The sequence below is a fragment of the Knufia obscura genome, assembly GCF_036327395.1.
Source record: "Knufia obscura strain CCFEE 5817 isolate CBS 148926 chromosome Unknown scaffold_7, whole genome shotgun sequence".
Classification (NCBI taxonomy): Eukaryota; Fungi; Ascomycota; class Eurotiomycetes; order Chaetothyriales; family Trichomeriaceae; genus Knufia; species Knufia obscura.
Window position 1 is genome coordinate 314,839 of NW_027042693.1, and position 25,219 is coordinate 340,057.

Consider the following 25,219-nt stretch of genomic DNA (forward strand, 5'->3'; position numbering starts at 1 on the left):
TGTCGGTACAGTGAAGCTCATTGGTAGTGAAAGCTCTTCTCACTGGGATCAGCAATCAGTACAAAATGCAGCACATTTCCTGCCACGCCCTCTGGCTATTGGACTTTCTAGTGACAGACGAAGCAGGTTGAGATCTGAGGAAAGCACTTGCAAGATGAAGTTCTCCAACACCGTCGCTAAGTGTGTTGCCTGCGGCTTCCTGGCTTCACGAGTCGCTGCACAGACCTTCCAAAGACTGGGAACATGCCCACAATTGGGTTGTATCTTCCCACCTGATCAGGCCGATTTCCTACCGGGCCAGTGGTTTGACATCCGACTCGAAGTTCACGCACCTCAGAACGGCAGCGAGAGAGTCCCCTACGCCAATCCAGACGGCAATTTCACTTTCACCATCGCCAAAGAAGGTGGTGCAGCAGCTCAGCCCGCCACTCAGTACTTCAAGCTCCAGGAACCTAAGCTCGAGACATGGAATTTCACTTGGTATGAGGACCTCTTCGCCTCTGAAGCTGACACGCCATCCTTCGTCAAAGTCGCATCCAAAGCCTACAGAAAAGTCGCTCTCTACGAGCCTGGCCAATACATTGCAACACTGACATACCAGGATGGCGAAACGACACAAGCAAACTGGACCGTTCGCGACATTCCTACAAAGAGGCGGGCAAAGAACACAGTCATGTTCATTGGTGATGGCATGACCACTAACATGATCACAGCTGCTCGATTGATTGCTCACCAACAGATCAACGGCAAGTACCAGAGCTTGATGGCCATGGACCAGTTCCCAGTGCTGGGACACCAGATGACCCACTCTATTGACTCGTTCATCACTGACTCTGCCAACTCCGCGACCGCTCTGTACACGGGTCACAAGAGCACCGTCAACGCTCTAGGTGTTTACGCAGATAGCTCAAAGAGCCCGGCTGATGATCCAAAGGTCGCAACCATTGCAGAACTCTTCCACGAGATTCATGGTGGTGGTGTTGGTATCGTGTCTACTGCCTTCATTGCTGATGCCACTCCCGCTGCCTTGACAGCCCACACCCGGAACAGAGGCCAGTATGGTGAGGTCGTCGACTCATTCCTCAGGGGCATTCAAAACTATACTTGGGTCAACTGGACAGGGCCTGATGTTCTCTTCGGAGGCGGTGCGGAGCAGTTCTACCCAAATAAGGGATCATTCCAGGGCAAGGATTACTATGCTGAATTTGCCAATGCTGGCTACAATGTCATTCTCAACAACACCGCGCTTCAGACGGCGTCAAACGACTCCAAGACTCTGGGCATCTTCTCGGTCAGCAACATGGCCAAGTGGTTGGACAGAGAGGTCTATACCGAGAACCTCGACATCGCCGAGACTGCGCCTGATGGCGGCAACGGGTCGGCCACCGACCAGCCAGGTCTGAAGGAAATGACCCTTAAGGCTCTCGAGATCTTGCATACTCGAAACCCCGAGAAGGGCTTCTTCCTCATGAGCGAAGCAGCCTCCGTCGATAAAATGATGCACGTACTCGACTACGACCGGGCCTTGACTGAGCTCCTCGAGCTCGACGATACCATCAAAGCCACCAAAGCCTACCTTGAATCCATCGGCGAACTCGAGAACACCCAGATCGTCGTTACGGCCGACCACGGTCACGGCTTCGACGTCATGGGCTCCGTTGACACCCAGTACCTCGCTGCTCAAGAGACTGACAGAGAGAAGAGAAACGCAGTCGGCGTCTATGAACAGTCGGGTCTATCACAATATGTTGTTGCAAACACATCCGCACCCGTCGGCTCGGATCAGAATTTGGTCTACACGGAAGGTGTCAACTTCCCAGCCAACGTTGACCCTCGATACACTCTCTTCTCGGGTGTCGCTGCCTTCCCAGATCACCGCGAGAACTACACAGTCCACAAGCGTGGTCCACGTATTCCAGCTCTCAACGTTACTGGCTTTGACGAAGATGACTATTATGTCAACTACATTGATGCCGTTACCGGTTTCATCGTTAACGGCACACTTCCAGTCAGTGCTGACCAGGGCGTGCATTCGCTTACAGATGTGCCTGTCTTCACTCAAGGTCCTTGCCAGGCTGATTTTGGTGGTGTGTTCAACTCGATCGATGTCTTCTACAAGATGGCTGGCTGCTTGGGTTTGAGCAGAACATCCCCAGTAGCACGATAAACGATGAGAGGTGGAAAGACGGGCTAGTATAGAGGAGGAACAATGATAATGTTACTATGACCAAGAAACGTTCTTCATTCGCGCATACAGCTCTCTGTGACAAACCACGCCTCTCACTTCCAAACTGTAGGAGATGTGCTCGACATGAATAGCCAGCAGTCCGTGCGTGGTTCATGACGGGTCCAACGCAACTGCCGCAACTTGCCCCAGACCTGCTCTTTCCTCTCGGGTTGTACCCTTATAGCGACTGCTCTTAAATTGTCTACCTGATATCATTGCCTCTGCTGGTTTTTGCACCAGAAGCAAGGTCAAGTTCGTCGGCTTCGTAACATGGGTTCCAGATTTTGCAAGCTTCACTCGGATACGCGGCGGCCTTGCATACACCACTTCGGACCGAGACCTGTTTGACAGAGGATCAGGGCTAATACCAGCGAACTACGATGCTCACTGCGCACTCCTGACACGACACAAGGCGGCCCCAGTCTGAATAATACATACTGTGGTCAAGAGCCAGCCTGCGCCTGCGCCTCTACAACCTGCTTCCGCTTACAAGACTGTGTCAACCCTGAAACGGCAGGCGTACAGAGCAGCCGAGATCTGGCGTCTTGGCGGCCCACTTCCGTTCACGTATAGTCTCATGGGGCTCCTTGAGCTGTCTCGCTGAACCATCTTTTATGTGTCTCTCATCGCAATGCTCAAAGTGCTTGTCTACGACCATCAACTTTCTTCCGAGGTCGATAGCAGCAGAACCGATGCTGATGTTCGCGGTTACGCTGTCAAATGACATTCAGATCGGAAAGCCGGTAGCTACGGTGTCATGCCGAATGCCCATCTGTACTCGAGTCCGCTGGCCATGCACAGGCATTGAGCTATGTTAAGATCACCACGAAGCACCGTTGAGGCAGACAACGATGCGTGGAACGACTGTACGCACCCTCCATCTGCGGGACCTCAAAATACTGCAAACACTATCAGAAACTGACACAAGCTCGACATCCATATCCGATACACACGATAGCAAGTGCAGCGACATGGCAAACACTAATAGCTGAAGCGCACATTTGATCCGTTCGCTCTATGTCGAGATGTGGTGAAGCTCTCTGCCAAAGCCCGAGAATGTAGCAACAATGCTGCGAAGTCGCAAAGCACGACCAGAGATAGGAAGTATGATAAGCAGCAACAGCATTGATGTATCATTGCACTATGAGCAAAGCCAGTCCCAACAATGTTCTGAACTTCATGCTTCAGGTTGATGGTTTATTCTCCACACACTTGAAAGTGTAGAACTGGTGGTGGCTCGCGGCGTTAATTTCTTGGAAGAAACCGTCCGGGCTGAAGGATCCCCATTTACCACGGCCACCCACATCGCCTTGGACAGCTTTACAATGCTCGTCCGAATAGAGGTCACACCATCCTTTGCCTTTGGTAAACTAGGACAATGTCAGCCACGGTATCTGTGATAAGTCGAGCGAAGCAGTAACTTACGGTAAAGCTGCCTCCGAAATGACCTTGTCTGATTGCCTCGTCTTCAGCGCGAGAGTCCGGAATTTGATAACATGCGTCGAAATTAGCTATGCCTTCTGAGCAGACGCCCTTGCCGTCCGTATCGCTGCACCACTTGATCTGCATGTCGTCACATAAGACAGTTGTCGCCAGACAGGCGAGGAAGATTGTCGGAACTCCAATTAAATGCATCTTGGTCCTGCGTTATCAAGAGTGGGTTCTGTGAACTCACCAGGGATAACAAAGTATGTTCGTGAAGGTGAAGTCTTTTATGTCCTTCGGGTACCTACGCAAGTTGTGGCTGCTCGTAGCAGAAATAGACGATGTCAATCCTTTGTCCTGAACTTCATTGTCGATTCTGTTTGGCATGAGACTCTCCGCTGACCTGAAGTGTGCAACGAGATCTATCTAGGGAAAGGTTCCTTTGTTCTGTTTCTCAGTGTGGCGAACAATGCTCTGCCACGGGAAGGTACATTTCTCCGAAGCCTGTTGCGATCCAGTATAGTCCAAGCAGGAGTCCTCGTGGATTATGGCTCTGCCTTGAGAACGTTTTGGCATTGTGCCTCGATGGCACCATAGCATTACCGATGCCAACCAGATCCGAGTGGTAGGAAACCATCCTGCAGCACAAGTGGAATTCGGTTACTCAGGCGTGATGATGACCTTCTGAATGCAGTATTGCTGTGAGTCCCAACGAAAGCTTAGAAACTTTCTTTCAAGAGTAAGAATGGCGCAGACTTCAAAGGCGAAAACAAGTAACATGCTGGATCAGCTGGTCGACACCTACCAGACCACTAATCGCACCCTTTGAACACACGTGATCGGTCGGGATACTCTATGTTCTGCGATATGTGGTCGATTACGGAGGACAAGCGTGGTGCTAAGCTCTTGTTGAGCCTGGTTCAAGCATACTGTAGTGGAATGACTGCAAGTGGTTATGACCGCGGGCAACAGCATGACATGGGTCGTAAGAGACAGTTGATGATTGTGAACGTTGACTGATGATAGTGGCGAAGATGCGATATGGTACCCCTGAATCGTGATCGTTTCTTCACTGGTTTCCTAAAGTGGTGCACGGTGGTGCAGACTCTTAAAGCACTGCAAAAGATGCCGAAACCAAATCGAAGAACTTGGAATCCAGGCACATCCCTGTTGATCAACGTGCTGCTAACGAGGCCGCTCGACCTTCCCCAGTTCATGCTCAAGGCCGGCCATGGTGTTTCACTGGGGTATGCAAGTTCTTGCTCCGACCATATACGGTACCATCACCTTATTTTCCTACCTTCGTTTCCTCGAACATGGCCTTGTGTGCTTTACGAACGCATAGCCTTTTCTAAATCGCCTCGAACAAATATGCTGGTCGCATGTGAAGTCGAATACGCACATCGAGCTGCTGAAACATCAATTTCGACAGCCGGTTGCACAAGCCAGCACATCGAGCGCGCTAGCCCTTGTAGGTACTTACCCAACGTCGGTCGACCTGGTCCTCGGCAGACTTGCTACAAAGATCGGCCACCCTCCCTGATACCGCGTTCAACACATCAGGTTCAGGAACTCGGCATCCAAAACCAGCAGGGTTGAGAGACACGAGCCCGCACCCCGGTTGATGGCCATGCTTGTCAAAGTGCAAAGCTGTCGTTCGAGGTTGTGCACGAGCAGCGACTCGCGGATGCCATCTACGGTGGCACGAACAGTATGTTGCTACCCGTACGGTAATCGCTGACAGATTCGCGACACTGACAACAGCTTCAGTGGAGACTTAAGTTGCGATGGCGTGGAAAGCTAGCGCACTCGACCCAGGCAGCACTTAGCACTAAGCCCGAAAAATAGCGCGCCATGGGAAGTTTCAAGGTGTGGCTCGCTTGCAAGCTCCTGGCGAACTGTCCGTACACTCGCACAGCCGCTCCCCGTGTTCCTGAACAGGCAGGCCTTCGTTGGTCAGAAAGTACGTCGTCTGGCGTCCTTTTAGTATGGGCTGGGTGGCTTCAAGCGGCCTGGACCCTTGACCTCCCCAAAGTTCTTTTCAACCCTAACAACAATGGCACATTTGTTCAAAGTGATGCGGATGCGCCATATCTCGTCGCATCATGCGGTTGAGTCAGCCTGAATTCCTGCCCGAGCTGTTCCTGCATCATGAACGCTCTTAAGTGGTCTCTCATCGGCATAACATCTCCTTCGACATCTTTAGGTCGAAAACAGCTGCTACCTGCCCAATGTGGTAATTAGTCGCCAGTCGATCAGCCTTACTGTTGGGACAACATCAGAGGTGCGCCAAAGATGGAGGTAGTAGGAGCGCTGGCGAGCTCGTTGCAGATCATTTCACAATGTACCCAGATTACAATGACAATCATCAAATGGGTCGACTCGGTCAGAACTGTCGACGACAGAATCGACTCCTTCGTCAAGGAGGTCAACACTTTGCGTGCGACATACGAAAGCCTCAGTCAGAGTCTGAAAGACCCGTCGATGCTTGAAGCTGCCAGGAATACTAACAGAGACGCTGGAGGACACTTATGGACGCAGATGAGCCGCACGCTACAAGATTGCGAGGGGACCATGATCGCCATTACCAATGTACTCAGACGAATTCAGGATGCCAGCAACATCTTTCGTCCTGTCATCAAGCAATTAAAGGAAGCGCTGAACGCTGGAGAGCTTGTGAGGCTACGCGAGCAAGTTGTGCTGTTCAACTCGAGCTTACAGCTGCCGATGCAGATGATCACGTTGACCATGCAGCTGAGGCAACAGGAAATGACAACAACGCATCAGCTTCACCTCAATGAGCAGTTTGCTTCATTACGGCAGGGTATATCTCGTATTGAGCAGATCTCGAGGGGCCTTGTGACCCCAAGAAGACAGGTTAGTCTGGGCGGGTCAACACTAATGGGTGAATCCGTTGCGGATAAAGCATGGTTCGACAACATGGAAAGTTACGTTGAGACTGCAAAGAAGTTCCTCGATTCTGCGTCTGTTGCGGCGACAACGCTTTCAGCACCGAGCGTAGCATATCGCGAAGAGGAAGGTCCACCAAGGGGTGATTTACGTCGTCGCGGCTCGAACTTTGTTCCCTTGACAGTTCAGAAATTGAACAGCATCAGCATGTACGTTGACCAAGTACCAGCAGAATCGACATCTGGCACCCCACTCGCGTCAGACGCTCAATCTATGGTCGAGCCACCGCATGCTGTTCTCGACGACAGCGACGATGACGACGTGGATCTTCAACTCCTACAAACACTGCTTCGGAACGGGCATACAGAGCTGGACAAGGGTGACTTCGCGACCGCAGAGGACAACTACCGAGAGGCTCTAGCGATATCTCAGAGCAATGATTTTGGTCCGCAAGTAGCGTGCTCGACTCCGGACGTTTCTCTTATGCTTGGGGAGTGCCTTGTGAAGCAAAAGAAATATGACGAAGCAATCAGCCTCCTGCAACCTCTTGCGAACCAAGCCAGCGCACGCGTCGAATCGCCAAAGCCTAGCTCTGCATCGATGTTGTCGTCAACCCCGCGGACTCCTGACAAGGGTCAAGCATTGTCGGCGAACCATCTTCTGGGTGAGGTCTACTTGAAGAAAACGGACTATGTGCATGCCGAGGCGCACGCTGTGCAAGCTTTCAAAGGCCGCAAGAAGCTATTAGGCGAAACACACCCTAAGACGATCGAATCAGTCACACTAGTCATCGATATGTACAAAGCGAAAGGTCAAAGTGCCCGCGGTGAGGCCTACAAGACGTTCCTGAAACCTGTGCAGTCAACGCCGGACCACCAATCCCTTGGATCAAGCCCCGTGTCAAATTTCACTCCTTCACCTCCAGCTGCAGAGTCTATTGACATGACTATGGACTCATATGCGCAACGGCCAAGGCGGCCTACATTCAACATCAGCTCACATTTCAAATCGACTAGTCGTGCTGAACGCACAGATATGGCACCACCGCCTATTCCGTACAGTCGTACCGCCGCTGGGTTGACGCCGAAGCAGCCAAAACCAGAATCCAAACCTCGATCGCAGCATTGGGTTAGTCTCAGCGCACCATTCGTTGTTACAGACGAACCGGGCCATCTTTCGACATCACCTAATGACACCGAGTCTCTTCACGTTGGCAGACGTCCATCGCAAGCCAGGCAAGAGAGTATAAACTCTAATGGCTCCGATCCATTTGCAAATATCTCGAGATGGGGCACAAATGATATTGTTGACCAATATATGGGAGCGCCTAACCGCCAACGAAGTTCTCTATCAAAGGCTCCTACTCTTTGTGCTCAAATGTCCCGGGCAGAAATGGAAGCCAAATTTACGAGCATTGCTAGGCAATGTAAAGAGGACAAGAGTAGCAAGGAAGGTATACAATTGTTACAGTTGTACGATCCCGAGTCCGCGATGCTTGTACACCGCACCTCCGAGCTGAAAGAAAACATGAAAAGAGGTGCAACGAAGGGGCTAGCAGGCACTGGCTATGGGTTCTCCCCTCTGCACTTTTTCTGTTCTCTCAAGTTCGAAGCAGTCACCGAGATCGAGTTGCTGCTTCAGCTTGGAGTTGATGTGAATGCTGTGGCGTACAAGGCTGGGTATGGAAAGACGGCACCCTTCACGTCCTTATCACTCGCTGTTGACAGGGGTCATCACAACATCGTGCGTCTCCTATTGAGGCACGGTGCCGATTGCAGACCAGAAGGAAACCCCGCTTACCACTACGATGATCGACATGCAATGCACCCACTGCTAGCAGCCTGCTCGAAAGGCTTCGTCCACGTGGCTGGGGTACTCCTAGAGCACGGCATACAGCTCTCGGAAGCAGACTTCCCGCGTAAAGCATGGCATGGCAACAGCCTACTCCATGAGGCTTGCTTCAAGTGCGATCTTGAAATGGTCGTGCTTCTCATGAGCTCTTTGCAACGAACCAATTTACTTAACAGCAGCGGCTACAGCTTCATTGGCCAACCAGGACAACAGGACTCTTTCGGTGTGACGCCGGTCATGTATGCAGTTGATATGCGAGATACCCACGATCCGAAGCTCAAAGCCCACAAACTACGGAATCGTGTAGCGTGCCTGAAGCTACTGCTTGGGCAAAGCAATGATGTCCGACAACGCGAAACGGACAACGGTGAGGTTGTGGTAGATCATCCAGAGATTGACAGCTCAAACCGCTTGGCGACGGACTTGCACATGCTTGATAAGAAGGGGAACAGTGTGTATTGGTATGCTGACGAGACAAGAGGAGGGGATGCGGAGCTGAAGGCTTTCTTAGACGAACAGAGTCAAAGAAGTCGGCTGATTGATATTTGAACAGCACAGAGCTTTTCTACAGCACTTCTTGTATGACCAAGGATAAGGTCGATTCATACTTGTATAATGGTTAAATGGTTCATGATGGAGCCGCCACAATACCCATGTTCAATCGATTTGTATAGGCGAAGTATGGCTTGAAGCTGTTCTTGGTTTAATTGTCTTCAAGGAACTTATACTCGCGATATGAGTGGGCACCACAATTTCAAGAGCGTATTCGTGCATGTTTTCGTTCTCTATTGACCCTTCTATTCGACGATTAATAAACGCCGAGGTCATCGGCTATCATCCAGGATCCGCCAAGGCGTAGGCCTTCGACGTTTTGCCAATATTCGTCTGTTTATTCTCCAACCTTTAAGCACGTCGCTGTCATCGTATCTATCACATCCGTTCGATGCAAAGTAGCATCCAAGATTGTGGCATGATAACGCAGCAGACATCCCCTGCCCCGCTAATGAACGACAGTCGCGGGCCTTACAGTGACCAACGCTTGGCTTTAGACATGAGTGGGATAGCCACTTGGCAGATCGAAGGAAATAGGACTTAAGACCACGTCTATAGGGCCTTTGTGGGTTCAATGCTTTACCAATCTACCTTCTGCCTTAACACGCCAAACACCATAAGAAATCCTGGCCGACCCTAGATTCAAAGTATCAGATATTATTAATTGACCAGCAGGAAATCCCCAACCAAAGCCCATCAAAGTGAATACGTAGCGGATCACGCCGCTGACACAATGCCATCTCCACGCCAGATTCTCATCCTCGGCGCCGGCGAGCTCGGCAGTGCAATATCAACCGCCCTCCTCTCCCATCCAGCCTACGACCCCTCAACAACACCTCTCACCCTCGCCATCCGACCACAAACCCTCTCCGAACTCGACTCAGAGCCAGCCTCGGACAGAATCAAATCTTTACAGGCCTTTAGTACGAAAGGTGTTCATTTCACATCCGGTGACCTCGTTGCCGACTCTGAACAGACACTGGCCGATCTGTTCCGGCAGTACGCCTGCGTTATTCATGCCGGTGCGATGACGTTGCCCGAGGGTACACAACTCAAGGTCACGCGAGCAGCGCTCGCTGCAGGGATTGATGAGTATGTCCCTTGGCAATGGGGCACGAACTACGATGCTATCGGGAAGACTGGTGGACTTGGTCTATTCGTTGAACAGTGTGAGGTGCGTGAACTGCTTCGGTCGCAAAGCAAGACGAAGTGGTTTATCGTCTCTTGTGGTGTGTTCATGAGCTTCCTGTTCGAGGACTTCTGGGGCGTTGTGGGAAGGGATGAGCAGACGAAGATCAGTGGTGTGACGGCCTTGGGTGGATGGAATCATAAGATCACTGCTACGACTGTGGAGGATATTGCAAGGTGCAATGCCGAGCTTGTTCTGGTTGATACTCACGAGAGGGATAAGGCGGTGTATATCTCTGGTGATACTATGAGGTACGATGAATTTGCGGATCTGGTTGCGAGAGTGGTTGGACACGATTTGAAGCGGGAGGTGTGGACTACGGAGTGGCTCAAGGAACAGGCTGAGAAGGAACCTGAGAATAAGCTGTGGAAGTATCGTGTTGTGTTCTCGGAGGACAGGGGTTTGGCTTGGGAGAAGAAGGGGACGTATAATGATGTGAAAGAAATCGAGATGGAGGGTATCGAGGCCTACATGAGGAGGATGGGTATGCAGTAATGACTACATATTCGAAGCAAATTCCTACACTGTAGGCCTGTCGCAAGCATTGAATGGCGGCGTCGCCTCTAGTCGTGTTCTCCTCCCTCGAAACAAGAGTCACTGAACGCAACGATCTGCATTCTTGCTCTGTACTCTCGCACGCGCGGGGGTAGATGTCAGGCGGACATGCTATCACGCTCCTTGACGGCCGTTGCAAGCTGCTTGAGTCTATCAAATCGGTCGCAAGAGTGTCATTCGCCGTGTCAATGACTCCAGGTCAGAGAATGAAAGCGCCATGCTCCGCACCCTCTTGTACGATCCATGAGCATATCAGGTGGCACAGCACTGCCAGATAATGATTCGTTTCATATGCGAGCCTGCTCGAGGATGCCTCAACAAGCGATGATGTAACCAGATCCATTCTTAGAACAAGATATAGCCCTGCCGTTGCGGAAGCTGTCTGATTCGCTACAGAAGTTCCTTGATGGATACTTCCAGCTAACATCTTCTAGCGTCCTTCTAGAAGACCATCTCGATGGAGCTCAAGGTTCGCTTCCCCAGCTCCGTCAAAACCACGATCTGCATCTTCTCGTGACAGCTTTATGTTCCGTCTGGTTACATACAAGGGTTAATCCCAGTAGCTGTCAGGAACATACGAAGTAATGATAGGTGACCACGGGAAGAGAATTTGTGATAAGATCAGCCTCGCTCACTCGCACACCGGCGGCCAGTGACACAAAGCGATGGCTGTCATGTTCAGACCTAGCACGATGTTCATAACACATTTCAAGCATATCGAAGCACTGTCTCAAGACCTTGCTCACTAGCCTAACCATCTCAAGCAACACGCGCCGCTTCTATCAGCCCAGCCCCAGCCAGCACTCCAATCACAAGTTCATTGCCAAGCACAAGGCGATCTACATGGCCCCACCAGTCATGCTTGCGAGGTTGACTCCAGGTCGGCAATCGGCAGCCTACAATGCTTGATGTCCTCGAAAGTACCTTGTCACGGGCTGTTGGTGGTCGCTGATTCAGGTATATATGTAGCTTCCCATCCCTCACTGAATCATACACCAGCATCAATGAATCATCAAGACACTCCCAATATCAATATCACAGTGTAATACAGCTACTGAGGTACACGATTCAACTCCCGCATCAACTACAAGTGTACTCGATTCACGACTAGTACACCTCCCAGAAAACACAAGCAACAAAATTCCTACAGACCCTCACCGCCTCGAGGTCAAAACAAGCATCACTTCCAGACCAGACCAGCTTGCTCACAACCTTTCAGTATATATGGGCTCTGCCCACAACACCACACCACATTACATTACATACAGCTACCCCTCCCAAACCGAATCAACCGACCCACCCACCCAAAATGTGCTTCCGCGACAAATCCGGCCTAAAATACGGCACAGAAGACTCCGACTCATACGTCAAGGTTCGGCCGCAGATGGTGTCGAAACGGCCGGGGGGCGCCTACGGCTTTACAACAGGCGGTCGAAGCGGTATGCATGGACACCCGGGTGGACGGGGTGCTGTAAGTGCGGGTCTGTTTGGATACTCAGGAGGAGGTGGGGTGTTTGGAGGGGATGGAGGGGGAGGCGGCGGAGGTGGTTGTGGGGGTGGTGATGGGGGTGGCGGTGGTGGCGGAGGGGGTGGATGTTGATGAAAGGGAACATGGGTGGGAGGCGGCGGAGAAGGAGTTTGGATTTGTTTTAGATCTGATGACTGTGTACTTTCTGAGTTTGATGAGAAATGATATCTTCTGAACAACTTCTACTTTCACATCTCCTCCCGACCAACCTTTGACCCACACATGACCTACTCACTACGCTTAAGTCTAACACCCCAGCACTCAATCACTCCTGATAATACCCCCTCGTCCTACCCTCCGCCTCCCTCAAAATCCCCTCAACATCCACACCTTCCCTCCTCACCAATCTAACCTTAAAGTCCCTCGGGATAGCAACCAACGCACTCTTAAACTGGTTATAGTCCACATAATCCGTATTCGGCGGCTCCTCCTCGCTCGCCACAATCTTGTAACACGATAAGATCCGGATGAGTGCTGTGTACAGAAGTCGTTGTGCTATCAGCTGGCCGCTGCAGGCTCTGCTGCCGGCGCCGAAGGAGAAGTGCTGGATTCCTTGGGAGGGTTTCTCTTCTGGTGGGGACATAGGAGTCTGAGTTTGTGCGGTTGTGGATGTACTGGAGGACTCGGTGAGCCAGCGCTCAGGATTGAACACACCCCCATCAGGACCGAAGTGTTCGACGCTGTGATTTGCGGCTTGGGCGTTGATGAGGATCATGGTGCCGGCTGGGATAGTGGCGCCATCCCATTCCACGTCCATGACAGTCTTGCGAGGCAGAGACATTGCGGAGACGGTGTAGTACCGCGCTGCCTCCTTGACTATGGCGTTGACGTACGGTACCTTCTCCTCCTTGAAACTGTTGTCCCAGATTTCGGATGTTCCTGCAGGGTAGTGACGCTGAATGTCTTCGAATGCGCGATCTTGAAAGGCTTGACCTTCGGGTGTAGAGAGTGAACCGATACAGGATGTCAATGTGCCGGGGATAGTCTCAAATCCACCACTAACCAGACTTAGACAGATACTTGAGACCTCAACGCCCGTGAGTTTTGTCTCTTGGTCTTTGAGTATGGCGGAGGAGATACATGGTTTGTCAGTACCGCGCTGTATCATATCGCGAACCTTGTTGAGGAGGAAGTCAAGGTATGCATCTCTCCGAGCTCGAAGATCTTTTGATCGGGCAGTCTTCTCGTTGTTGGGGAGGTACCGCAGCGCAGGCACATAATCCTGATAATTCTCACTCGCACTCCTCAGCAGCGAGATTGCGCTACCAACCTCGAGGATCTCGCGCAGTAGAGTATCATACGCGCTATCCATGCGTATACCGTAGCATAACGTCAGCGTGGTGTTCAGTGCATACCGCTGGATGAATGGGCGCACACTAATGAGGTCCGCCCCGTTCTTGCTGAACGCGTGAAAGTCACGCACAATACAGTATGACTCGAGATCGAACATTGGGAAGTAGCCCCTTATGGCTGGTCGGCCGAGTGCTTGCCCGGCCGCCTTGCGACGGTTCTTGGTCGATTCATCCCAGGGACTACTTCCGATCGTGAAGCCCTGGGTGCTGGAAATTACACCATGGAACGTGTAGAGCCTCGGTCTATCGATGGCGGCTGATTGATGGCCTATGAGGATCCGTTTGACATCGTCGAAGGAGTTGAAGACTACTGCTCGGGTGTTGCCGAGGCGAATCTGGAAGACGGAATGACGGTATTGTTTCCACCATTGTTCGCAGACCGTGGCGTGGTCGTCGCCGAGCTTCAGGAGGTGCCCAAAGAAGGGTATGGCTCCGGGGATTTCTGGTATGCCTTTGATGTAGGGTATGTCGGTTCGTGTTGAGTACTATGAAGGGTGTCAGCGAGAACATGATTCGGAGAAAACGTCCATACCCAGCGGCCTAAGGTCAGTAAACATAGCAACGTGGTTATGGTCAGCACTGCAGGTCCGGCAAGGAAAGGTGTATCGAGCCTGGAAATCCAGGCAGTACCGAATGATTCCATACCAGGGAATTAGTAGAAAGTGGACCTAGGCAGTTTCAGTGATCAGAGACCCCTTATGAGATCAAGGCTTCCAAGCAGATGTGATATATTCAAGAGAAAGCGCGGGCATCGTCGCACAGATCAGTCAAGGAACATTGCGACTTATATATGGCTCTCCTCGTGAAGCCCGCGGCAAATAGACACGGACCTGAGCGTGTGCATGCAGGAGCAGAAGCGGAGAACTGCGCGTTACAACTGTTGGATTCGGACAAAAGAGTTCTTCTGAGCGGAATATAACAAAACTGATGTACCAATAAGAGGTCGAGCATGACTGGAGGAGAATTGTTCATGAGTGCTTTGTGTCCTGCTTCAAGTCACTCTGATTATATAACATCATGGAAGATCTTGCTGTGCCAAATCTTTTCTCAGTCAAAGGGCGAATCGCACTGGTGACGGGCGGAAGCAGTGGAATAGGGTTCATGATCGCGAAGGTCCGTGGAAACGATACCATTTTGGTGGACGATGCGTGCTGACTGACGCCAGTCCCTCGTTCGCAACGGCGCCAAAGTATATATCACTGCGCTACCTATTGATGATATCAATGGGTCAACCGCTGAACTGAACGCACTTGGCAAAGCGACCGGAGGCCATGCCGTTGGGTAAGTGTACCCCAGGCGTCTTGCTCATGGACGAGCTGACTAGTCGAACAGGTTTGTGGGCGATGTCTCCTCTAAAGAGGGCGTGAAGGCCATTACAGATGTTGTTGCCGCAAAAGAGGACCACCTAGATATTCTGATATCAAATGCTGGCATAAGGAGAGATCCTCCACAGATGTGCAACGTCAAGACTGCCACTCTGGACGAGCTTCAGACCTCTTTATGGTCTTCTCGACAAGGCGACTGGGAGGATACCTTTCGTGTCAACGTTACAGCCCACTACTTCCTCTCTGTCGCATGCCTGAAATTGCTCGCAGCTGCAAGTGCTATGGATATTGGCAACGGTAGGACAGGCCGAGACGAAGGCCGAGGAGTTGTGGTCATAACCAGCAGCTGCGCCTCAATGCACAATTGCACGAATATCGATCTGACTTCATATGCAGCAAGTAAAGCTGCTATTGATCATCTGGTACGACTGTTAGCCTGCAAATATGCTCCGTGGTATGTACGGGTGAACTCAATCAACCCGGGATTCCTGCCTTCGAAGATGAATCCTGTAGAAGAAGGCAACAACCAGTTTGCGGAGCTGTTCAAAGCGATGCCGGCGGCTAGGATAGGGCGACCTGAAGATATTGGAGGCGCAATACTGTATCTGTCAAGTGAAGCTGGATCATACGTTGACGGTCAATGCTTGTGTATGGATGGAGGACGAACTCTACTCGCCAATGGGCAATAGGTCATTCGTATTGATTATGCTCATCGTTCGTGCCGCAACACACTTGCACGCGAGCCCGATGGAGGCATAAGATGAGCAGCATGACCAGGAGCTGGGCTTGCTTGCCGACTTCTTGGAGCAGGACTGCTCGCCGGTTGGACGCTGCTACCTCTAGTTTGCACGCCACGTCGGCTCTTCAGAGTGGCGTTCTCTTCCTGCAGTCTTTTGATGACTGCGTCACGGTTCTTAACCTCGAGCTTGAACTGCTCGGCTGTTTCCATCGCTTTGGAAAGGCTTCTCTGGTAGTTCATAGCTTTCAGGGATCTCTTACTGTCTTCCGCTGCTAACTTCAACTTCTCGACCTGTGCTTCAAGATCCTTGACTTCCAAAATCATGTCTGTTGCTTGTTTGGATGCTTCTTGATACTGTGTTCGCGTGAATTCAAAATCGCCTTTTGTTGAGGTGAGTGACTTCTCCAAAGCGAGCATCTTCGCGGTTGCAGTTCGAGCTTCTTGACGAGCTTCTTCAAGCTGTGCCACGTCGCCACCCTCTGCTTTAAGATCGGTACGAGCCTGGACGAGTTCGGCTTTCAGATCAGAAATCTGATGCTTCAACTGGTCCTTTTCGTTTCGAATCTTCTCATCTCGCTCTTTCATTGCTGTAATGGTAGCGTTCAACTTTGTGTTCTCCTTGTGCAGCTTCTTCCGCTCCAGGCTACTTTTCTCATGTCGATGCAATAAGCTAGCGTGACTATCTTGCCAATCACTAGCTTTTGCCTCTGCAGCTGCCCGTTTCTGTTCGGCAGCTTGTGCTTGCTCACGCGCAGTTGCCAGCTCAGAAGCCAGCTCAGCAATTTTCCTATGTGCTTCCTGCAGTTCCTCTGACTGGCTTTGGGTGTATTGGGATTCTGGAACAGTATCTCGGACGGGAGTGAGTCGTTGTCGTTTAGTGCCATTCTCACCATCGACTTCAAGCAGGCGCTTTCGGCCTACAGGTGTCGTAGCCCGTGAGATGGGTGTCTGCGTTCGACCTCTCCTAGGCTGCGGCGTTCGGGAAGCTGCACGGCTGACCTTCGGCGGCGAATCGAACTCAGACAGCTTCAATTCCGGCATGCCACCCAGAGTCCAATTCGAGGCGAGGTCACCTGTCTGGACTAGATTGGTAATGACATCTGCGATGAGCGCCAATCGCCTGGCTGGACTCTTCCGTACAGCACGTTGGAAATCAGACATGTCCATAGCTCTATCTTCAGGTTCGTCTGACTCATCTGCGATGTACGTGGGCTCACCTCCTAGATATGGCGATGCAAGGTATGTAGTTCTCACCACAACTTTCAGCCGGATATTGGAAGTGAAAGCGACTGGTACGCATCTGTCGACGTGCTCAGAGGAATTTGTTACCAAGAAATGGATGATCGGAAGTTCTTCACCATACTGCAGTCGGAGAGATTGCATCTGAGGATCTGTCGTTGTAAATGAGATATCAAAAGCTATGACGAAACTTGGCTTCTGAGGTAAAGCTGGTGGCGTGGTCTGCTGCGTACTGAGAAGGTCGACGGAGAAGCCTTGCGAGTCGTCCGTAATATGGTCAGAAGTGGTATGATCATGACGGCGAGTGGTGACTCGCTTCATGCTGAGGTATTCCGCCAGCAAATCTATGAGTGGCCCTCCTTGTGCAAAGATGGCGATAGAGTGACTGGTGCTCAAAAGCTGATCGACAAGGTAGCCAAGCATCACAAATTTGCTACCAGCATAGTCTGCGTATGCAGCGTTGTGCTCAGCATTCAAGGCATACTGTGTCTGCGCCATTGGTAGACCAAGGTCAGTGTGTGTGACAGTGTTGTTAAGTCGCTGCAACATCTCTTGCATCTCATTTCTCTCCAGTGTTTTCTTGTTTGAAATTTCAGAGGTACCTGGAGCACCTTTTCGACTGATGAATTTGAGGATGGCCTTCTTCCTGATCTTGATGATCTCATCATAGGCAGACTTGACTTTGCCCTCGGCTGGTAAGGCTATAGCAAATTCATTGAGCCCTAATATTGGACGTACAGGAATCATAACCCCGTCGACGGTCTCAATTTCACGCTGATTGTTCAACGACTCTTGACTAGATGTCTTCGAATCGAGCAAGGGCTCATCAGTCATAAAAGGCGCTTCTTCCTCGATTGAAGCATGAACGGTAAGTGGAGCCGTGATCGAACCGACACCGGGAATCATAGCCTCATAGTTGTCGGTCTCAAACAGCTGTCCATTCGGAGGTGACACATCTTCCGCGGTCATGGAATTGACCAAGGGGGACCTATGTTGATAGTTGCCAAGCTCGGCCATACTTGCATCTGTTTCGAAAGCAGCCATATCAGTTTGCGATTGGGTACTGAAGTACGGTTCTGATGCAGGACTTGCTGTGCCTTGCGACGTCCTTCTACCCTGTGCCTTGCCAGGGGTGTTTTCTTGTAGTCCTTGGGAAGCTACGTGCGATGTAGACGTTTTCGACAGCTTGGAACGGATCGACTCTGGCGCTTGTTGAGAGTTTAATGTCTTTGGCGCACTGGACAAGTCGTTGAAGGGTGACGCTAAGCGTGAAGACCGTCTATTGGCAGACGGTGAGCTGTGCACGTGACTAGTCTCGGTCTGTGAAGTGACTGCCTCGTTTGGGAATGGCAATTGAGTTAGGAAGCGGAGAGACGGCGATTGCTCAGGTGCCCCTATTCCACCTTCTGGGGCCTGTTCAACGTACTTGCCGAGATTGGAAGGTGGCTTTAATTGAGACGAAAGTGCTCGTGGGCTAGAGTCGGTGATGCGTGAACGTGGACTTCTAAGCTGTCTTGATAGAACTTGGCTGGCTGACTGAGTTGACAATGGTGATGTGATCGAAGGCTGCTTACCACTGAGCAACGGTTGAGACAGATTCGAGGCGATAGCCAGTGGACTGTCAAAATTCAGACTGAAGTGGGAATTCGAGGGACTGATTTGACTCGTACGTACGGTATCATAATCCGATTTGTCGCTCGGGAGGGGTGGTAGTCTCACTGTCAACGGGTCGGCAGTAGTAGGGTACTGAGTTTCTGAGATCTCCAAGCCTGAGATGGAAGAATCACTCAAGCCTGGAGGACTTAATGGGACATCACTCTGCGGGTCGACGTCTGCAACTGTAGGACCCGAAGAATCTGGGATGATACGTCGAGAACGAGCGCGGCGCGCACTGGGCTGCCCTCCCGGCAGCTCTGCCTCTGTCTGCTCTTCTTCTTGTGCCTTCAGCCGTTCCCAGTCTCGGACCAGGCCCTTGCCAACACCAGTTTTTGAGACCCACTGCGGCTCGAACTCTTCTTCGCTGTTCGGATGTGGCTCCCACTCGACCTGATACTGCTTGTTGCCCGCTGGACCCTTCTCAGCAATTATCCGTCGCACTGGCCAATTGCCTTTACCGACACTGGCGAACTCTGGACCAAGTTGCTGCTGTTCCTCCCAGCTTATCACGCGAGTCGAGTACGACTTCTTCCGCCTCTTCACAGACCCTCGATCTTGATCTGCGAAACTACTTGACTGCCGCTTGGAGAGGCGTCTTTTCATCGTACTCGGGCGGAGCGAGCGGTGGTATATGAGGCCTGCATCGTCAATACTAATTCCATACAACAAGTTGGTAAACTAAACAAGTTACCTTTTGGAGAAATCGACCAAGTCACGGGCGGCGATGGTTGCAGATGGGCGAGGCTCCGGTTCAGCCTAGGCGACAATAATGGCAGGAACCTTGGGCGTTCTTTCCTTAGAACTTCGGATCTGATGATCGATCTCTTTCTCACGATCTAAATAATCACGACAAGTTTATGTTCATGAGGAAGGAAGTAGCGCAGAGATGATGCAAATCTAGACATTTCCACTAGGCTCGCAACGTCTAGAAGGTTGCTGTCACTGACTATATCACTGCGTGGCCGCCTTCACTTTCTACTCCAACAGGACGCGTCCGACGCGTCAGGGTCCTCAGAGCGTTGATGCGACAACATGCTATTGCCAGTCACCATCATCCAGCATCGGAGCGAACAGTGTCACCGTCGAACAATTACACTGTTCCGGTACAGATCCCAGGACGCCTCTCACTTGCAGCGAGGCATTACGTTCTTCTTCATATTGCCTCATATCACCATTGCCGCGAGCTTCGCGAAGGGACCGGACTTGAGGGCCATTCCTTCTCTTGGTACAAGGCAATGCATGACCAGAGCTAATAGTAATCACAACACTCTGCGCTCTTCGTTCCTTGGTTCTTTCTCGTTGCTAACTCATCAGTATGGTCTCGGTCATTGATTGCATCATTATCCTTTTCGTTCTGTCCTATCAGGGCCTGCAAGAAATACTCCGAAAAATGTTTGACTCGATAATTCGCAGAGCCATTGAGTATGTAGACCTGATCGTGCTACTACAATGCACATCATGCACGCCAATCGATGACAGCAGCGATCAGAAGGGCCCTAACTACTATGGCAACACAAAAAACCACGAGTATTAATCGCGTAGCCATCATCGGAGCCGGCCCGACCGGTATCGCGTGTGCAAAGTACTTACTAGCAGAAAAGGCATTCAAGACAATCGCCATTTTCGAACAGCGTCAGAATGTGGGAGGCATCTGGAACCTATCTGGCACTGACAGAACCAGACGTATCCCAATACCTCAGATTGACCCAAGATATGGCACCGGCACATCCAGCAGCGGTATGAACGACTCGCTCGAATTTGAAAGTCCCCTGTACGATTATCTGGAGACGAACATTCCGAAAACAATGATGGCTTATTCCGACATGCCATTTGCAAAGGACCTGCCACTCTACCCAAAGCATGATGATGTTCTGAGGTACCTTGAGGCTTATGCAGAGCCTGTCAGACACCTGATTCACTTCCACACCCAGGTAGTCCAGGTGAAGCCCCTGGACCGGCCTGCTCACGCGTCACGCCTGGCTCAGCAATGGTCAGTCACGACCAAGGACTTACAGACGGGTACCCTCCAAGAAGCAAAGTACGACGCCGTCATCGTAGCAAATGGCCATTACACCGTACCACACGTCCCCGCAATACCAGGAATAGCAGAATGGCACACGAAATATCCGAATGCCATCATGCACTCGAAAGCATACCGCCGACCAGAGGACTTCGCAGGCCAGAAGGTCCTAGTTATCGGCAACAGTGCTTCCGGCCTCGACATAGCCGGACAACTCGCTCCCTGCGCGCAACAACCCGTTTATCTCGCCTCAAGAAGCGCCAGTCAGCTCGCGCCCACAGGAGGCGGTCCCAACTGGCGAAAAGACGTCTCCGAAATTGAAGAATTTCTAGTCGACGACGGGAACCGCACAGTCCGAACTAAAAACAACGAACTAATATCCAACCTAGACGCCGTCATTTTCGCAACAGGGTACTTCTATTCATTTCCATTCCTATCTACCTCGTCAACACCGTCCACGTCCAACTCAAGCTCAAAAACACAATCACCATCCCCAACCGACTCCTCTACCTCCCTCGACTTCGCACCTGCACAAAACGACGTCACAACAACGCCATCCTCTTCCACCACAAAAGCTCCTCCCACCACAACCCCCCTCCCACCCCTAACAACAACCGGCCTCCGCACCCACCAAATCTACCACCACTTCCTCCACACAACCCACCCAACCCTCTCTCTCCCCCTCCTAAACCTCAAAGTCGTCCCCTTCCCCCTAGCCGAGAACCAAGCCGCCGTGATCGCCCGTCTGTGGTCCGGCCGTCTCGATCTCCCCTCTCAATCCGAGATGTGCAAATGGGAACGCGACGAGGAAGAACGCCTTCTCGCCGCTCACCGACTCCGCCCTGCGTCAGGGACAGACACAGCGAGCGGTGATACCGTGAGTGCACACGACCCAGATGAGAGTGCGAATCCGGGAACGAAGGTGAAATACGAGGGAGGTTTCCACACCCTCACTTACCCCGAAGACGCAGCGCAACTCAACACCCTCCACGCCTGGGCATCTTCCGCACGCATGGATCCCCGTCTTGAGAACAACGGCGTCGGAAAACTGGGTACGCGGTGGGATGAGGAGAGTGTCTGGTTGAGGGGCCAGTTTCCGAATATTAAGGCTGCGTACGCGCGGCTTAGGGAGGGGAGGTTCAGAGTTAGGTGTGTGGAGGAGCTGGAGGGGTGGAGGGGCGCGTTTCAGAGGTGGAAGCGGGAGACGAGTGAGGAGGAACAGGCTGATCTCTTTAGAAGGGCTGGGGTAGTGGGGTGGTGAGGGGTTGGAACTGCCTGTGACGAATACTGGTATAATATGATACCACTGTGTTGTTCGGTTCGCAACGACCATTCATGTGACGAGGATGTGGAAGTTGACCCAGGACTCACGTAGCTTGGCGAGCATTCGATGCCAAATGGTATTGCTGCCGTGCGGTTACATTTCGTGCCGTCCAATGCTAGAAAAGCCAACAATGGCTAGCTACCCTGTCTATCCAATGTTCAAGGCCGCAGTCCCAATAATAAACCAACCGACACCCCAGAAACGCTCCAAGGACCATCAATCGCTCAAACGCTACTCAAGAAGTGGAACCCTTGGGTTTCTTCCTAACTAACCCCGCAGACAATGTCCTTGCGCCATCACCATTCACACCGGGTATAGCATCAGGCTCCACCTGCTTGTCATCGACAATCCCCACGCCGCTTGTCCCATCATGCACATCATCACCATTCCTCCCCTCCCCCTCAACTTTCCGCTTCTTCCTCACACCAGTAAGCACGTTCACTCGTGGCCCCTCCGCCTCAGTCTCATCTCTACCGTGTTTCTCACCAGCGCCTGTCTGACTCAACGAAATACCAGAGTCCTCACGCGAACTCGATAATGTACCAACTGCAGCAGCTTGTCCTTCAACGTCGACACCGAACAGTGAAGCTCCAGATAATTCCCTGACTTTATCAATCCAGTCTCTCGTGCTCTTCCTTGCGAGTTCAAGGCCTGCGAAATCAGTATGGTTGATTAGGTAGTCGGCTAGGGTGTTGTATTGCTCGGCTGACAATACGATGCTAGCTGGTGCGAGGGTCGATGGGGGAGATCGGGTAGCGTCGTCGGGTAGTGTTTTGATGGGTGGGGTGCGAGGATTGTCAGGCTGAGCATGACCATTCGGCACATCTGACAATCTCCCGTCGGAAGCTGTCGCCGCGCCATTAGTAGTCTCAGCCATGACCCGACCACCATCAAAAATAACCCATATAAACCCCACCAACCGTCCCGCGGCACATTCCTGCCTATACTCCATCGTCTCCCAAAACTGCTGCAAGGACCTTATGTCTCTCCATCGACCTTGGTCGTCGGTCCCGGCATGGTCAAGGTCCTCACAGTACCGCGCTTTCGGATCGTCAGGCAGTCGTGGTATCATGCACCGAACAGGTATCCCCACCGACGCGTCAGTTCCAGACGACAAAGCCTCTCCATCAACGAGATGTTGGTCTGGATACGAATTGTGCCATCTCGACACCGCCCCAGGCCGAACATACCTCGCAGCCGGCGGAAAGAACGACCGAATAGTTTCCGAGCGATCGCAGCCTGGTACAATGACATAAGCTTGAGGCGTCACTTTCACACTGGCACTAACAGACGTCGATCCAGATGGACTATGTTGTGCTTGTGCAGACGTACCGGCACCATTGGCACTAGCGTTGGCATCTGCAGATTGCGCTCGCGGCGTGACATCGACAGCCCACTCACGCTCAACAAGTCCATCAAGAACCCGACACCACCACTTAATCAGCTGCCTATCATCCAAAACATGCTTGGTCGCATTCTCAATACTGCCGGGGAAGAGATATTGGTTCTGAGACCGCGCAAAGAGCGAAAGCACTAGTCTTCGTCTTCTCTCCCTGGATTTCGGATTCGGATCTGGTACACTTGCCTCTTTGACACTGCTTATTCTTTCATTTTCGGTGTTGGGTGGATGTGGATCCGGCTCATGCCGTGTCACATTACTCGTTTCCGGCGTTCTGGATGACAGGTTCCGAGAAACTAACCATGACAGAAAGGCGGATATGACAGATCGGATGATCGACGATGAGGCTTGTGTTGAGTGTGGGGGTCTTGTCAGGAATCCGGACGAATCTGCTTTTGAGACGAAGATGGTGGTCAGAGTGTTGGTGGTGAAAATGAGCACTTCGATGCCGAGCACGAGGACGTGATTGTCCGCTTTCGTATTCTCATCGTTACTAGTGACAGCGGTATCGCTTGAGAAATCTTCGAGACGGGTCGAATATGGTTGTGAGACAGCCAGAAAATGCGACTCGCATGTTGTAGGCTCTTCTTGCTTGCCAGGCAGCGACGCGAAAATGGGTGTAGTAGGTGTAGGTGGTGTGGAGACGTGGTAGACGCGTAAATTCGTTCCAACGCGTAAAGTGTTGGCCAAGAAGTCAGAAAAGTTATCCAAAAACGGCGTTGATGACATTGCTCGTACTTTGGCGCCGGCAACCACCGCCCTCAAGATCAGGCAGTGCAAAGAAGGCCGTTCACCACGAATAAAATTCTGGCGACGTTCGGTTGGCAAACGAATCTTGGGCGGTTTGGACGCGTAGTCAGCAGGGAGACAAGGTTAGTGGTCGCTGGCCAAGAAGCGCCGCCAAGCGTATGCATGCTTGACCCCAGCAGAACAGCGCTTGAGCCACGAAATCTCGCTGTTCATCATCTGTAACGGAATTCCCCTTTGAGATGGAAGGATCGTGATAGAATCCAAAAGTGATGGTGATGTGATGCTCGAAGCTGTCTGGCGTCCTGATAGGGTTGAGCTAAAGCGCAAAATGATCAAGTCCAGCTTACTTGGCGGTCTCGGATGCAGCTCATCCTCGCTTCGAGAGTGATCAACCTAATCCCTGCACCGATCTGTCATTAGGCAATGCATCATCTTTCCTGTTTTTGATCAACGACATAAAGCTTGAGACCTCAAATCGACATTTCGAGTCATGGCAGCAACTGTTCCGTGAACATCTAGCATAAAACGAATAATGCTGAGGACACATTGTGTTCGGCTTGACGATCGTATCGATGCACTCGTCAATATTCTTGACGAACCAAGTTTAGCCAACCGAGCTTCGGCAAAGGCATCTGGGTTTGTACTCTAGCCTAAGCGTGAGCAGGATTCAGTATCCATGTAGTCTCAAATAGTCGCTTCGCAGGGCATGACGATGCATCGCGGCATTCAATGGTCCTCGTTGAAACAAGGCCAAGCGAGTACCGATCCAAATAGATTCGTTGATTCTCGTGGTGCGTGCGGAATCAATATCTGAATGCGACGCAATCTGCAAGGCTTGGATTTCCGCGATATTACAGTACATCGCGAGGTTGCATGAGACTGAAGCTCGGCAAGAACTACACGATCTCGTCTTTGCTCGTATCTAGATAGTCCTCAAACTATATCATGAACGCTCTGTGCCGCGCTTTCCAACTTCTACTACTTCTCTGGAAAGTGTCACCCTGATGATAATGCTTCGCTCTTACCTGAAGTCAGCATAATACCCAGACCGCGTCCTTCTACCTCTCATGGAAAGCGGTACTAACAACTTGAACATCCCGAAAGACTCTCGTTTGAACATTGAGCTCAGAGTCGGGAAGGAGACACCAGCTACATCTCAAATTCCAGCCAGCAAAGAC

General features: G+C 51.6%; 9 protein-coding genes across 9 annotated transcripts; 6 read left to right on the plus strand and 3 right to left on the minus strand.

Annotated features, from left to right (window-relative positions):
- Positions 1-154: 154 nt before the first annotated feature.
- PMZ80_006311 (uncharacterized protein) lies at positions 155-2,167 on the plus strand (the record flags this gene model as incomplete). Its single annotated transcript, XM_064874724.1, has 1 exon — positions 155-2,167. One exon carries the CDS (start codon positions 155-157, stop codon positions 2,165-2,167), a length of 2,013 nt encoding a protein of 670 aa, XP_064729124.1.
- Positions 2,168-6,010: 3,843 nt separating this feature from the next.
- On the plus strand, positions 6,011-8,962 carry PMZ80_006312 (uncharacterized protein; the record flags this gene model as incomplete). The annotated part of the gene is made up of 1 exon (XM_064874725.1): positions 6,011-8,962. One exon carries the CDS (start codon positions 6,011-6,013, stop codon positions 8,960-8,962), a length of 2,952 nt encoding a protein of 983 aa, XP_064729125.1.
- Positions 8,963-9,698: 736 nt separating this feature from the next.
- Positions 9,699-10,649, plus strand: PMZ80_006313 (uncharacterized protein; the record flags this gene model as incomplete). Its single annotated transcript, XM_064874726.1, has 1 exon — positions 9,699-10,649. The coding sequence occupies one exon, from the start codon at positions 9,699-9,701 to the stop codon at positions 10,647-10,649; it is 951 nt and encodes a 316-aa protein (XP_064729126.1).
- Positions 10,650-12,018: 1,369 nt separating this feature from the next.
- Positions 12,019-12,309, plus strand: PMZ80_006314 (uncharacterized protein; the record flags this gene model as incomplete). Its single annotated transcript, XM_064874727.1, has 1 exon — positions 12,019-12,309. One exon carries the CDS (start codon positions 12,019-12,021, stop codon positions 12,307-12,309), a length of 291 nt encoding a protein of 96 aa, XP_064729127.1.
- Positions 12,310-12,502: 193 nt separating this feature from the next.
- On the minus strand, positions 12,503-14,232 carry PMZ80_006315 (uncharacterized protein; the record flags this gene model as incomplete). The annotated part of the gene is made up of 2 exons (XM_064874728.1): positions 12,503-14,074; positions 14,122-14,232. 2 exons carry the CDS (start codon positions 14,230-14,232, stop codon positions 12,503-12,505), a joined length of 1,683 nt encoding a protein of 560 aa, XP_064729128.1.
- Positions 14,233-14,606: 374 nt separating this feature from the next.
- Positions 14,607-15,603, plus strand: PMZ80_006316 (uncharacterized protein; the record flags this gene model as incomplete). The annotated part of the gene is made up of 3 exons (XM_064874729.1): positions 14,607-14,702; positions 14,755-14,870; positions 14,922-15,603. 3 exons carry the CDS (start codon positions 14,607-14,609, stop codon positions 15,601-15,603), a joined length of 894 nt encoding a protein of 297 aa, XP_064729129.1.
- A 20-nt stretch (positions 15,604-15,623) lies between these two features.
- PMZ80_006317 (uncharacterized protein) lies at positions 15,624-19,151 on the minus strand (the record flags this gene model as incomplete). Its single annotated transcript, XM_064874730.1, has 1 exon — positions 15,624-19,151. The coding sequence occupies one exon, from the start codon at positions 19,149-19,151 to the stop codon at positions 15,624-15,626; it is 3,528 nt and encodes a 1,175-aa protein (XP_064729130.1).
- A 902-nt stretch (positions 19,152-20,053) lies between these two features.
- FMO1 (monooxygenase) lies at positions 20,054-21,829 on the plus strand (the record flags this gene model as incomplete). The annotated part of the gene is made up of 1 exon (XM_064874731.1): positions 20,054-21,829. The coding sequence occupies one exon, from the start codon at positions 20,054-20,056 to the stop codon at positions 21,827-21,829; it is 1,776 nt and encodes a 591-aa protein (XP_064729131.1).
- Positions 21,830-22,127: 298 nt separating this feature from the next.
- PMZ80_006319 (uncharacterized protein) lies at positions 22,128-24,020 on the minus strand (the record flags this gene model as incomplete). The annotated part of the gene is made up of 1 exon (XM_064874732.1): positions 22,128-24,020. One exon carries the CDS (start codon positions 24,018-24,020, stop codon positions 22,128-22,130), a length of 1,893 nt encoding a protein of 630 aa, XP_064729132.1.
- Between the last annotated feature and the right edge of the window lie 1,199 nt (positions 24,021-25,219).